This window comes from Ovis aries, chromosome 19 (assembly GCF_016772045.2).
Source record: "Ovis aries strain OAR_USU_Benz2616 breed Rambouillet chromosome 19, ARS-UI_Ramb_v3.0, whole genome shotgun sequence".
Lineage (NCBI taxonomy): Eukaryota > Metazoa > Chordata > Mammalia > Artiodactyla > Bovidae > Ovis > Ovis aries.
In genome coordinates this window covers 58,086,502-58,099,861 of record NC_056072.1, presented here as the reverse complement: position 1 = coordinate 58,099,861, position 13,360 = coordinate 58,086,502, and the positions used below count along the sequence as shown (strand labels likewise).

The 13,360-nt window shown below is 60.8% G+C and overlaps 1 protein-coding gene across 1 annotated transcript in view; it reads right to left on the bottom strand.

Moving 5' to 3' along the window:
* The window catches only part of WNT7A (Wnt family member 7A), a 65,715-nt gene that overhangs the window by 32,249 nt on the left and 20,106 nt on the right, over positions 1–13,360 (bottom strand). The window contains exon 3 of the mRNA XM_027957827.3: positions 11,732–12,003. Within this exon, the coding sequence (XP_027813628.1) occupies positions 11,732–12,003 (272 nt within the window). The remainder of the gene's footprint in view (positions 1–11,731; positions 12,004–13,360) is intronic.

Genomic DNA, 13,360 nt, shown 5'->3' with positions numbered 1-13,360 from the left:
TCTTCCAGGGGATTTCCCCAACCCAAGGATCAAACTGGGGTCTCCTGCACTGCAGGGGGATTCTTTACTACCTGAGCCACTAGGCGGCTTTGCAAATTATAAATTGTCTTACAAACACTGTTGGAGTCATTATTATTTCAAAATAGCACCAATCCTTAGGTCTAAAATACACACACACAAAGAGACACACACACAGACGCAGAGACACACAGACACACACAGAGACAGAGACAGAGACACACACACACACACACACACACACACACAGACACGAGACACAGAGGCTGGGCAGAGCATGGGCTGGGAGGCAGGTGGCTGAGAGGGGAGCTTGTTGCCATGTTTTCTGCCTGGGGGACCTCAGGCCACCCCTTAACCACCTGTGCCTCCACTTTCCCCATCTGTAAAAGGGGAGCAACAGCACCTTCCCTGGGGGCCGGGGGCTCATTTATGGAGACCAGTGGCACTAGGCCAACACACAGTGCGACAGATCTTGCAAGGGGTGCGCTGAGCAGCGGAGGCTGGGCTGGCCCTGTCCGCCCGCAGCGGGCCCTGCCTGGTCCGCCTCCTCCCTGCAACGTCCGGGGGTGGCCCTGAGGTCAGGTGAGCCCCCGACCTGCAGCAGCCCTCGAGCCGGGGCCTTGGCTGCCCGTCTGCGAAACGGAGCTCACGAGGACCACCCCCCGCAAGGTGGTCAGGCCAGTGAAACGGACGCCCTCGTGCAGACAGAGCACAGGGCCCGGGTCTTGAAGGCGCGCTGCAGGGCAGGGCTTAAAGAAGCCCGTTGTCAGCCCAGGGGTCCTTCTGGGGGACACAACAGCACCTCGCTTGCTCCTCAAAGGACACATGAGTGTCAGGATCAGGGCGAGTGACACTGCCGCCCGGGTGCCAAGTCCTCCACCGCCCCCCGACTCCGCTCCCCGTCCCCAGCCTGGGCAGATTTGATAACACCCGGAGTCTCACTCCCCCCGCAGGGCACAAAGGTGGCAATTGTCCCCGGTGGGCGCCTTTTGACTTGGTCTCGCCGCGCTGAAATCGAGCCCCTTCGGCTGCGCCCCACCTGGGAGGCCTCACAGGGCCTCGCCAGACTGCCCCCTCCCACTTTTGCCGGTTTCAAATGTGTGTCCCCCCAACCCCGCCCCTGGAGGGCCCGCAGCCACGCTGGGGACGACTTCCAAGGGAACTGCCACCCACGGCCGCTCTGCGAGGCCCTCTCCTCGGCTGGCCGGGGCCCAGAGAGGCGGCACGGAGGTGTGAGCCCAGTGCCTGCCGCCCCAAGCCAGCTTGTCCACCGGGCCTTCCTGCCCAAGTCACAAGCCACGTGGCCGCCTAGCCTGGGAAACGCAGACTGAGGGGCATGCTTCGTCTTACTCATTGGCAATGAATTCAAACTTCAGCGGCCACACGGGGCCCGCGGCGGCCACGCAGGACAGCAGCGCGAGCACTGTCAGTGCCTTCTCACGATGCGGGGCGGTCGTCGCCACCGTTCTGCAGAGGGGGACGCGGCGGCACAGAGCGGCGTGTTAAGGCGCCCAAGGCCACACAGCCCGGAAACAGGAAAGCTGAGCACCATCTCCAGAGCCCACTCCCCACAGCAGGCCAAGCCAGCCTCAGCCCAGCCCCTCTGCTCCACGGCTGTGCGCAGGAAGGCAGGGGCAGGCCCTTGCAACCCCCGAGCCCCCCAGGACCCCTTCTGGACAGCGGGCATTGCACTGAGGTCGCCCCACCTCACTGAGAGCACCCACTGGGCGCCGGCCTCCAGGGTGGGCTCCTGGAGGTGCTGAGGTGGTTCTCACGCCAGCTCAGAGGGACGAGAGGAGTCGGCAGAGGGACAGGATAAGGGTCCCCGGCCAGCTTCCCTAGGCTAAGCCAGCCCAGAGGTCCCACGATGGCAGGAGGTGTGCCAAGTCCCTGCATGGGCCTGGGTACCCCTGGCACCTCCTTGTCCAGCTCCTGCATGCCCAAGACGGTCCAGACCCCTCTCCTGCTGGCGACAGACAATGGGCGCAACTTCCTCTCCACAGGGCCCTGCTCCCTCCTGACCCAGGAGAGTCCTCTCCCAGGACGAAGGCAGGGCTGCCCCAGCGCTGCAGCAGCCAGGACAGGAGAGGACAGGGGGTGCCCAACTGACCTACGATCCCCAAACCTCAGACACTGGGGCCTTCTGGGGGGCGGGGGACCCCAGAGCATCCGAGGTGCCCCAAACAGGGGACTGGAGAATCTCAGGACAAGGTCTTGGAACCACGGGACGGAAGAACTGGGGAGAAACATGTCTAGGTCCAAGAGGTCCTGGGGCAGGAGAAGCTGTCAGAGGTTAAGAGCCAGATCCAGAGCTAAGGGAGCACCTGCCTGCTGTGTGGCCTGGGTTGTGTCTTGACCTCTCTGGGCCCGTTTCCCCATTTGTAAGATGGAGATGGCAACGGACAATGAGAGCCTCATGGGACCCGTGGGGATGAAGTCGGTGAGAACGCGGAACCGGCCCCCACCTTCTCCCAGCAACCAGGCACCTGCCCTCTGGCTCATCCCATCACCAGAGCTGCAACCGGCAGCCTCTTCCCAGACTCCTCTGCCCTGTGGTCCTGCCTCCTGGCCTACCCACGCCCCCACCCCAGGCCCCTCGCTGACCGGGGGGACAGTGACAGCCTCCCAGAGGTCACCGGCCTCAGGCTGAGGTCCTAAGCTCCTCCCAATACCTCTGGGCCTGCCTGTGCCCACCCAGACTGGGCTGGGAGGGGGTCTCAGCAACCCAGGGCTAAGCGGGGTGCTGAGGACCAGGCCCCGCGGAGCTGGGGGCCCGGAGACGTCTTCCTTCTCCGGGGAAGGGCTGGCACTGCCCCTGCCCCCCATCACCTCCCTGCCCCTCCCACTGCTATCGCTGCAGCAGCATCAGCCACCGGACCTGGCTGTGCCCTGCCCCCACTGTGTCACCACAGAGAACTGGAAAAAAGCCCTCAGGCCTCCCGGGCATCCACCCCCGGGCCCCCCCGAGCTCCGCTCCAGCCCCTCCTCGTAGCTTCCGCTCTGGACCTGCCTGACTCCTTCCTCTGGGCCTGCACATCCCAGCCTGGCCATCCCAGCGGGCTGTCCCCAAGGACCTCTCAGCCCACGACAGCACCCCGTCCAGCCCACCCCTTACTTTGGCCGGTCACAGGGTGGGGAGGGGTTGACACAGCAAGGGGGGGACTGAGCTGGGAGCTGGGCCTGGGCGCAGGGTCTCTGTGATGGGAACTGTCTCCCATCTATTAAGTGGGCAAAGTTCTCAGTGCCATCTGGAGACCAGGGCAGTAGAGGCTGGGGACCAGAGTAGGGGCTTCGGTTTTTTAGTTTTACTTCGTAACAGATACGTTAGAAAGATATTTAAAGCTCTGTGTGTATGTTAAGTTGCTCAGTCGTGCCCGACTCTCTGCGACCCCATGGACTGTAGCCCGCCAGGCTCCTCTGTCCGTGGGATTTCCCAGGAGAGAAACCTGGAGAGGGTAGTCATTCCCTTCTCCAGGGGGGTCTTCCAGACCCAGGGACCGAACCCAGGTCTCCTATGCTGCAAGGCAGATTCCCCACCATCTGAGCCCCCAGGGAAGGCCCCCAAAGGCAGATTCAAATGTAAAACTAAAGCTTTTAGAGGGAAAAAACACAGGGTAAAATTTTCGGGACCGAGGGCTCAGCAGAGAGTTCTCCGCACAAGCACTAGTCGTAAAAGGGAGAACTGATAAATTAGACCTTATTAACATTAAAAACTTCTGCTCTGCAAAAGAATCTATGAAAAGGAGCGAAGGACAGGCATAAACCAGAGCAGGGGGCACCGCAAACCGTGTGTCTGACAGAAGATCAGCATCCAGAACATACAAGCAATTCTCAAAACTCAGCAGCAAAAAACCTAATCGAACCAGAAAACGGGCCCAAGGCACGAAGAGACATTCCCTGGGAGAGGATGTTCATTCGGCAAATACACACGCGGAAAGATGGTCCACATTAGCGACGAGGGAAACAGTCGTTAAAACCACGGTGAGGAACTGCACACACCTCTCAAACGGCAAAACCGAAAGCCAGTGATACCCCCAGTGCCACAGAGGACGCAGTGAGACAGGCTCCCTGGCACAGCGCTGGCAGCCACCTGGGACCACACAGCTGCTCTTCGAGAGTGTAGCCCTTCCTCACAAAGCTCAACACACCGCTACGGCACTGACCCCCACAGGCCTGGAGCTGTGCGTTCTCACCAACACCTGTCCACCAGTGTTCACAGCAGCCTTGTGCACCATAGCCCCCGCCCGGAAACTACCAGACAGCCTTTAATGGGGGAAGGGTTCCAGACCGTGAAACCACACTCCATCATACAAAGGAGAAAACTCTCCATCAACGCAACAAGTTGAACGAACCATGAGGTGATTATGCTGAGCGAAAAAAGCCAATCCCAACTGGTTACCTACTGTGTAACTCCATTTATATAACAACCTTGAAATGATAAAATGTGGAAATGGACAAGAGATTAGTGGCTGCCAGGGGCTAAGAAAGCCATAAAGAAGGCTGAGCGCCAAAGAATTGATGCTTTTGAACTGTGGTGTTGGAGAAGACTCTTGAGAGTCCCTTGGACTGCAAGGAGATCCATCCACTCCATCCTAAAGGAGATCAGTCCTGGGTGTTCACTGAAGGACTGATGCTGAAGCTGAAACTCCAATACTGTGGCCAGCTGATGCAAAGAGCTGACTCACTGGAAAAGACCCTGATGCTGGGGAAGATTGAAGGCGGGAGGAGGAGGGAGACAGAGCATGAGATGGTTGGATGGTGTCATAGACTCCACAGACATGAGCTTGAGCAAACTCTGGAAGACAGTGGAGGACAGGGGAGGCTGGCATGCTGCAGTCAATTCTTTGTGGCAAAGACAGGGACATGATTGAACAACAAGGTCTGAGGAGGGAACAGGGAGGGCGGGAAGCAGCTCCGGCTGCTGGAGGGAAGCGCAGGAATCCTCGCCACGCAACGTTCCGTGTCCTGATGTGCCGACCCACACCCGGCTGGGACGCTGTGTTAACTTTACGAGCTGCCGGGGAACACCGAGCAAAGGGCACGCGGGAGCCTTCTGAATTCTTACAACCGCACGTGGGTTGATGTCTCAACATAAACATTTTAATGTAAAAACGCAAGAAATCCATTGAAGTTTTACTGTGAGATACGCAATGAATAGATGTTTGCTCTAAGCACGCCCCACACAACATTGGAGACACGTTTGTACTAAAAAACCCTTCATTATCTCGAATTGGACTGGGAGGCCTGTTCTTTATCTGGGGAATCCCCCCGGGTGAGAGGAGACGCCTGGCACATCACTCGTCAGTCCGCACATACTGCCTGAGCGCTTACCGTGTGCCAGGCCCCGTTCTAGGCACGGAGGAGACAGCTACAAACTCAGGCCGCCCCAGCCCTTGCGGTGCTGATGTTGCAGTGGGAGGAGACGGGGGACAGAGACACTAAGTGTGTGCTTAGTCACTCAGTCGTGTCCGACTCTTTGCACACCTCTGGACCATAGCCCGCCAGGTTCCTCTGTCCAGAGGATTTTTCAGGCAAGAATACTGGCGTGGGTTGCCATTTCCTCCTCCAGGGGATCTTCCTGACCCAAGGGGTTGAACCCACGTCTCCTGTGTCTCCTGCACTGCAGGCAGCTTCTTCACCCGCTGAGCCATTCAGGGAAGCCCCGAGCAGAGACGTAAAGAGCTGTGTGAGTAAGATGACTTCACACGGCCGTAAGTGTGCCAAAGAAAGCAGGACAGTGAACAGAGCAGAGGTGGTCAGACAGGTGGAAAGTCAGGGAGGGAGTCCCTGGGAAGGGGACCTCTGAGCAGAGCCCAGCAGGAATTAGCTCTGCAGACTTTTGAGGGAAGGGCATTCCAGACCTGGGAAACAGCACGTGCAAAAGCCCTGCGGCAGGAACACAAGCTTGGTGGACTCCCGGAGCATACGGCTGGGGACACGCTGGCGTCCAGTCGGTCCCAAGCACCTTGTACTCCTCCCATCCCCTCACGTCAGAACTAGAAGACCCTTCTGACACTCAAGGTCCCGCCATGGAGGACACGGAAGGCCTGGAGGGTCGGGGTTTGCCCACAGCCACCCTTGGTCCACCTCCCTCAAGTTCCAGCTGGAAGCTGTCATATCTGGAAACGGAAGAACCCACACGGGCACCAGACCCGGAGCCGGGAAGGACACAGAGGCCCTCGGAGGCCTCCCCAGAGCCCAGCCTGGGCGGCCGGCCGGCTCCGGGGCAGGTGGGACCTGGCTGGGCTCAGGCCCTCGGCGTGCCACCTGACCACTCCATCCGATCAAATATGCAAGTGGCCCTCAGGACCGCAGAGGGGAGCATAGCTGAGCAGCCTTATCTGGGCCCCGCCCCAGCCACCCGAGGCCAGCGCCCTGCCGTCCCCTGACTCCCGGGCCTCAGGGCAGGGTGGGAAGCCCGCTCCTGGGAGCACCCAGACCAGACGGGGCAGGGCAGGAAGGGACAAGACCGGCACCCTCGGCGGGCAGGGGCTGGGCAGGGACTGGGAGGTGACTCCCGTTCGGGTGGAATTCCATCTCCCTGAGCTCACCTCCCTTGGAGCGAGCAGCACATTCCAGTGGAGCCAGCCCCATCCCGGCTGGGCCCCCATCCCCAGGGCTGCCTTCTCGGGGCTCAGGCACCACCTGCCAGAAAGGGCTGCCTTCTCGGCGCTCAGGCACCACCTGCCCAGGAAGGGCCCCCAGAGCTCCCCTGCACGCGTGGCGCTTAGTGTCTAGCGAGGCCTCGAAGGCACACCTGGCCCGGTGCAGGAGCGTCACGGAGGTGCAGAGACTGACCCCCAGGCCCCCAGCAGAAAGCCGGCTCCCAGCGCAGCAATCAGGGGCCATCCACAAGGCCAACCTCCCCATCTTCTGCAGCCCATACGTTCCTGCCCCAGTGCCCGTTTCCCCAGGGCTGAGCCCAGCTCTGGGCCCTCCCAGCATAATCTTCAGGCTAGCTGTCCTGCTAAAACTCCAGAGTGTCAGCTCTCACCTCCAGTTGGTGGCTCCCAGAAGTGGCTCCAACCAGGACCTCCCAAGCCCAAGTGCACCCCCATAACCATCACCCCTCATGTCCAGTCTCCCCCCGCCCCAGGGCCTGACTGCAGGGAGGTGGGCTCCCGCTCATCTACCCCAGATGCAACCAGAGCTGGGTTCCCGCCCATCCCAGCCCCTAAACGGCAGTGCCCCCTACCCACCCATGGGCCCTGCAGGGCTGGGGCACCTGCTGCCACCCCAGCCCCTGCACTCTGCTCCCCACCTGGTCCCAGAGACCTGCCCCCGGCACCCCTCCTGCAAAGCCTCTGCAAGAACTGCCAGCCCAAGGGGGACGCTTTCTCCTGGGCCTGCACTTGACCCCAGCCCCCTCTGCAGCCCCATCACCCATGGGCACCTGTCCCCACGTATATGTAGTCTGCCCCAAGGGCCCATACTTTTGGAGGACTTCACACCCCTGTAGAGCTTTCCTGGTGGCTGAAATGGTAAAGAATCTGCCTGCAACTCAGAAGACCTGGGTTCAATCCCTGGGTCAGGAAGATCCCCGGAGGAGGGCATGGCAACCCACTCCAGTATTCTTGCCTGGAGAACCCCACGGACAGGAGAGCCTGGGGGGCTACAGTCCAGGGGGTCACACAGAGTCAGACACGCCTGAGCGACCAACACCATGCTTTTACAGCGGCCGTGACTTCTCCCTGAACTCCCTCCCTCCCGCCTGCCGTGTCCACGTGGAGGACTCCTACGTATCCTTCAAAGCCCTGCTCAAGAGTCCCTCCTTTTTGCCCCAGAGGTGTCCGGACTTCTCCAAGAAGAAACTGCTCCCGCCTCTGAGCCCTCACGAGCCTCCTGAACAACTGCGTGCCTCCTGCACCATTCAGTCCCGAATCATCACTTTTGCTCCTCTGCCCGCCTCTCTCACCAGAACGAGCACCTTGAGGGGAAAAGGAGTGGTGAGCTCATCCCCTCACTGCCCCAAAGGTGGGAAAGAGATGACGCAAAGCCACAAAGATCCCAACACCACCCAGAGATTCCAACCCACCGCTTCGGATGCCTCTCTCCCTCCCAAAGACCTTGATTTCAAACCCAAAGCGTGAGAGTGTAAACATTAACATTCTACAGCCCCAACCTCAACAAGTCTGTGATTTCAACCCCAAAATACAGTGACCCTAAAATTCCAAAATATGTGTCCTGGTGCTGGGAAAAATTGAAGGCAAGAGAAGGGGACGACAGAGGATGAGATGGTTGGATGGCATCACCAACTCAATGGACATGAGTTTGAGTGACTCCGGGAGATGGTGAAGGGCAGGGAAGTCTGGCGGGCTGCAGTCCATGGGGTCACAGAGGTTTGGACACGATTTGGCGACTGAACAACGATGACAAAATTCCAGCAGCGACTCTGCTTGGAACATCACATCTCCAGAGGATCTGCTGGCTTTGTCTTCTCACCTGACCCCTCTGACTCACACGACTGCTCGAGACAGTAGGTCACAGGCTGCAGGGGTGCCCACCCCCCCACCCAGCACAGCCCCTCGGACACATCTGCAGGTGGAAGTCTGGCTCAGCGTCCCCCAGAGCAAACTGGAGACACGGTGATCCCCGCGTGGTACTCATCATCAGTCAGCTGGGGCGGGGGCGCCCCTGCAGCCCCAGGGCCACCCCTCGTGGGGTCTGCCACTGCCCCGGCCCCCGGGACGCACACCGCGTCCCCCTCCCCCCGTTCTCTCGCGCCGGCTGCCAGCAAGCCCAGAGCCCCGTGGTCAGGTTGAGTCTTGTCTCCTCTCAGCAGGGGGAGGGAGCCGGCGATAAACACATCTGCGCCTCCTTCCAAGATGCTCACCAAGACCTCCAGCTCCACCGCACCTGCGGCCCACGGAAGCCTGGGGTGGGCAGAGTCTCTGGCGCGGGGTCCCATACCTGCAGGCTGCAGGGTCCTGGGGGTCCCCCAACTGCACCCCCACCAGGCCCCAGAATAAACGGAGGCTCATCATGCTGTGTGACAGATGAGGACACCGGGGCCCCCAGAGGGGTGGGCTCCAGGCTGAGCCTCGGCTTCCCGGGGCGAGGCCCTGCTCCTGGCTGCTGGGATCTGGGTCCGGGCACTTGGGGTACCTCGGTTCTGGCACTGAGGTGCCAGGCAGGGAGACCCCCTTCCTGCCGTGCTCTGACCGAGTGGCATGGGCACTGCCCCGGGGAGCTGGAGGCTAATCAGGACCCGCTCCAGGCCTCAGCTTGCACCCCCAAACCACAAAGCAGCTGCGCTGGTGGTTGATCGTGTGTGCTGGGGAGCCCCAGATTCTACCTCTTTGCTCTGGAAAATACAGCGTCTGGCTGAACGGCCATCCAGGAAGCCACCCTCAAGCGTCCTCTCAAACCAGGGTGGAGCTGGGTGGCGGCAGAGGGGGTGCTGTGGGGGTGCCGGGGGCAGCCCTGAGCTCAGGAGCGTCAAGTCAGCCCCAACCCGCACTCTGCCAAGAGGCCCAGATCCCACTCCTGACCCCAGCCACGGCCTCCGTCTCTGTGATTCCGCCCTCCCCTGCTCCAGAACCATCAGGGGCTCCCCAGGGTCCGTCGAGGACCCACCCTGTCAGGCTATGTGGACACAGAGCACCTCTGTCCACCAGGCCCTGGGGTGTAGCTGAGAATGTGACATATGAGGTCTCTGTCCTCATCAAGCCTGGGCTCTGGGAAGGGGAGAGGCCCCGGAACGAGGCACCATCCGGGAAACAGCTAGGAAGGGGCTGAAAGGGGGCACAGCGGAGCTGTGCAGTGAGGGCGGAGCAGCTCCAGGAGGAAACTCACCGCTCTCACCTCCCAGGCCTGCAAGGCGACCACACACCCTCCCAGCCGCTGTTACCCCCTCAGGGACCCACCAACCAGCCAGACTGGGCCCCTGAGCTGACCCCAAGCCCCCTCCTCTGGGCCTTTGACCATGACCTCTCCCCACGAGACCTGGCTAGCCTCCATCTCTCTTCTCCACTGAGCCCAACCTCACTCGCTTCCTGGGGTCCACCTACTCCAGGAAGCCCCCTGAGGTTGATCTCACGATGTCGGACAGCTCCCGTCTGCTGCCTCATCCCGGAGCTGCTCTGAAGAGCACGCACGGCCGTCTCGCCTGCTGGAGCAGGCAGCTCAGGGAACCGTCTCCCGCCTGACGTGCATGGCCCTGCCAGGCGCTCTCTCCTTTTGCCCTCACCGTGGCTGGACCAGGCAGCCACATGGGAGGAAACATGGGGTGGAGGGAAGCCACTTTGCCTTCTGCTGTCCACCCACAGGGATGGGAGCTTCAAGGTTAGGAGGGAGCCAGTGACCTGTGACCTCAGCCCTAAGAAGTGCTCCGACCGTAGCAAGTGGGAGGGACAGATTGCCCTGGGCAGGCACTCCAGCACAGGGCTGGACCAGCAGGGCCTTCAGGCCAAACCCCCACCCCGCCATCATCCCCGGGTACAGACCAGCCGAGCACCTGCCTGGTGACTCACCATGGCCAGCCGGGAGGCTCTGACACAGTGGGAGGGACAGACAGCTGCTGGGGCCTCTTCCTTGTGCACCTGCAGGGAGCCCGGCTCCCCTCTGAGACGGGTGGGCCACCCCCAACATCGGTACCAGACGGCTCCCTCCTACGCCACACTCACGCAGTCTGCGGTCACACCCACCCTGTGCCGAGGGCCAGCCCTGTGCCAGGCCCTGGGAAGGGCTCCCCGGCCCCCTTCTCCCTGGACTGAGGACACTCCCGCCAACCCTGCTTCCTTCCCGGGAGGAAGAGAGCGGCGAGAGCCCTGCTCAGAGCCCTGGGGGCCCACTGCCAGCCCACACAGTGCAGAGGACGCCAGCCCGCCAGCCAGACTCCAGGCTTCACATTCTGGCTCTGACCCTGAATAGCACGTCAGCCAACCCCTCTGCGCCTCAGTCTCTTCATCTGCAAAATGGGGTGGCAGTGCTACCGTTCACAGGGATGCCATGAGGACGAAGGGAGAAGACCACCGGCCCCCAGACACGCTCGAGCAAAGCAAGGCGCCCCGGCAGCCAAAAGGGCCGTGCCAGGCCCCCTCGCCAGGACATGTGTTTGAGCCCCTGCAGTAACCTTCTTTCTCTTTTCCCTCCTGCACATTTTTCAAGAGTCACTGGTGACGACCAGTTTTGAAAACAAACAGCGAAAAAAGAAGCGTTTGTGCATGAAAATCTGGGTCTAAAGCCAGAGGCGGCGGCTACTCTGAGACACCGCAGACCGTCTTCCAAGCTGAGCCCAGACTCTCGGAGGGCGTGAGGAGACAGTGAAGAGGGGGTGGCCCCCTCCATCCTTTTGAGCTCCAGACCTTGGTTAAGCTGACCAAGGACGTGTTACCAGCCCTGGCATGCACCCCAGAGGGATGACTTCTACTGAACTCACCTCCACTCCCGAGGCCCCCGAGGCCCACAATCGGAGTTTTCACAGCTGGTTTTGTGGATCCCAGGACTAGAGTTCATATCCACCCCTCATCCCATCTTGCTGAGTTACAACGTTCTAACAGGGACACAATTACTCATCCTTGTCGGTAACTGACAAGTGTCATTGCACACAGGACCCCCAACCAGCACCAAATCAACCACGGACTCCAGCCGAACCAGGCTAAGGGCAGAGCCCTGCGCCCCATCGCCAGACCCCCAACCCCAGCCGTTAACGAAGAAGCCGTTTTGCGGCGTCTGCGCCAGAGCCGCCCGGCTCCCCTCCCTGGCTGCCTACCTTCCGGCCTGCCTCGTTATTGTGTAAGTTCATGAGAGTCCGGGCGTTCTGCTTGATCTCCCGGGCGTCCACAAAGACCTTGGCGAAGCCGATGCCATAGCGGATGTCGGCAGAGCAGCCACCCCACTTCCAGCCCTCGTCCCGGTGGTACTGGCCCTGCTTCTCCTTGTCGCAGCCGCAGTCGCTCAGGTTGCCCTGGGTGCAGGCTGCTGTGATGGCATGGGCCACGCCCGCGGCGATGATGGCGTAGGTGAAGGCGGCCTCCCGGCTCCCTGCGGGGACAAGAGCGGAAACGCTGGGCTCAGGTCCGGGCGTCCGGGGTGAGGAGGCAGGCTGAGGTCTGCTGGGGTCCACCAAGACCAACCCAGCAGCCATCCGTGGCCCCCAGAGCCCCCCCATCACGTGCACCCCCCATTCAATCCCCAGTCACTGAATGCCCGGGGGAGTGGACAGGGGCAGCAGAGGAGGGGGGCACCTAGCTGCCTGGCCCCTGTGACATCAGAGGAGGGACCCCCCAGCATACCGATTACCACCCCACTCTCCACGCTGATGTGGCTGCGTGCACGCACGCACACACACACACGGAGGCCCTGGCGACCGTCAAGCAGCACTTTGAACATCCGCAGTGTGCAAAGGCTCTGGAGCCACAGGCCTGGGCCGCAACCCCAGAACATCAGTCTCTCAGCTGCCGCCACCCCTTCCCTGGGTCTCGGCCTCCCCCCATAAAGTGGGGACCCCAGGGAATAAGAGATCAGAGTTTATTACCGGTGTCTGATGGCAGAGAACACCTGCTATGAAACTGACTCAAGCCTGTGAATATGAACGGAGAGAGACGGCTCTTTGCCACTTTGAGCCTTCAGGTAACTGATAAAAGGACCTTTTGCAAAATGCAGTGTGCAAATTTGTCCTTACACTTTAATATATATTTTATTGTTATTTTTTGAACAGTAACATTTAAATACAACTGCTTAATAACTCTACCAAATACAATAAAAGCAAAATTTTCAGTCAATAAATAAGGATTAAAAAGAGAGAGAGATTAGAGTCTGTCCGCAGCTCTGGGCGCCCACCTGGCCCACGGCACCTGCCTGAGCAGCAGCTCCTGTCTTGCTCCTGCTGCGCCCGGGTCATCCTGCAGTCCAGAGGTCCAGCCCACGAGACTGTGAGCATGTGCAGACAAGGCTGGGACCTGCTCCTCAGCCTCCGTCTGACACGGATATCAGGGCTGGGGGTGGTGGGGGGCAGGGACCGCCCGCTGGGACGGGAGGACAGGCTGGCATCAGGGAGCGGGGTCCTAGGGACCCCACTCAAAGTGGCATCGAGTCCTCACTCTCCATTCACTCTCACAGGCTTGAATCAATCGTGTAGCACGTGGGCTCCACCATCAGACACTGGTCTAAACTCTGACCTCTTATTCCCTGGGATCCCCACAAGAAAGGCACTGTGGCGGGGTCCCCACCTTACAGGGGGGGAGGCCAAGACCCAGTGCTGAGGGGTCGCTTCCCCAAATGCTTCCCCAGCTACGTGGAAACAGGGCCTGGCCTGGAGGGTGGCTGGAGGCCCCGTGGAAGGAGGTACATGGGCCCAGCAGGAGGGTGCTGGGGTGGTCAGCGGGGCGCAAGGGTCCTG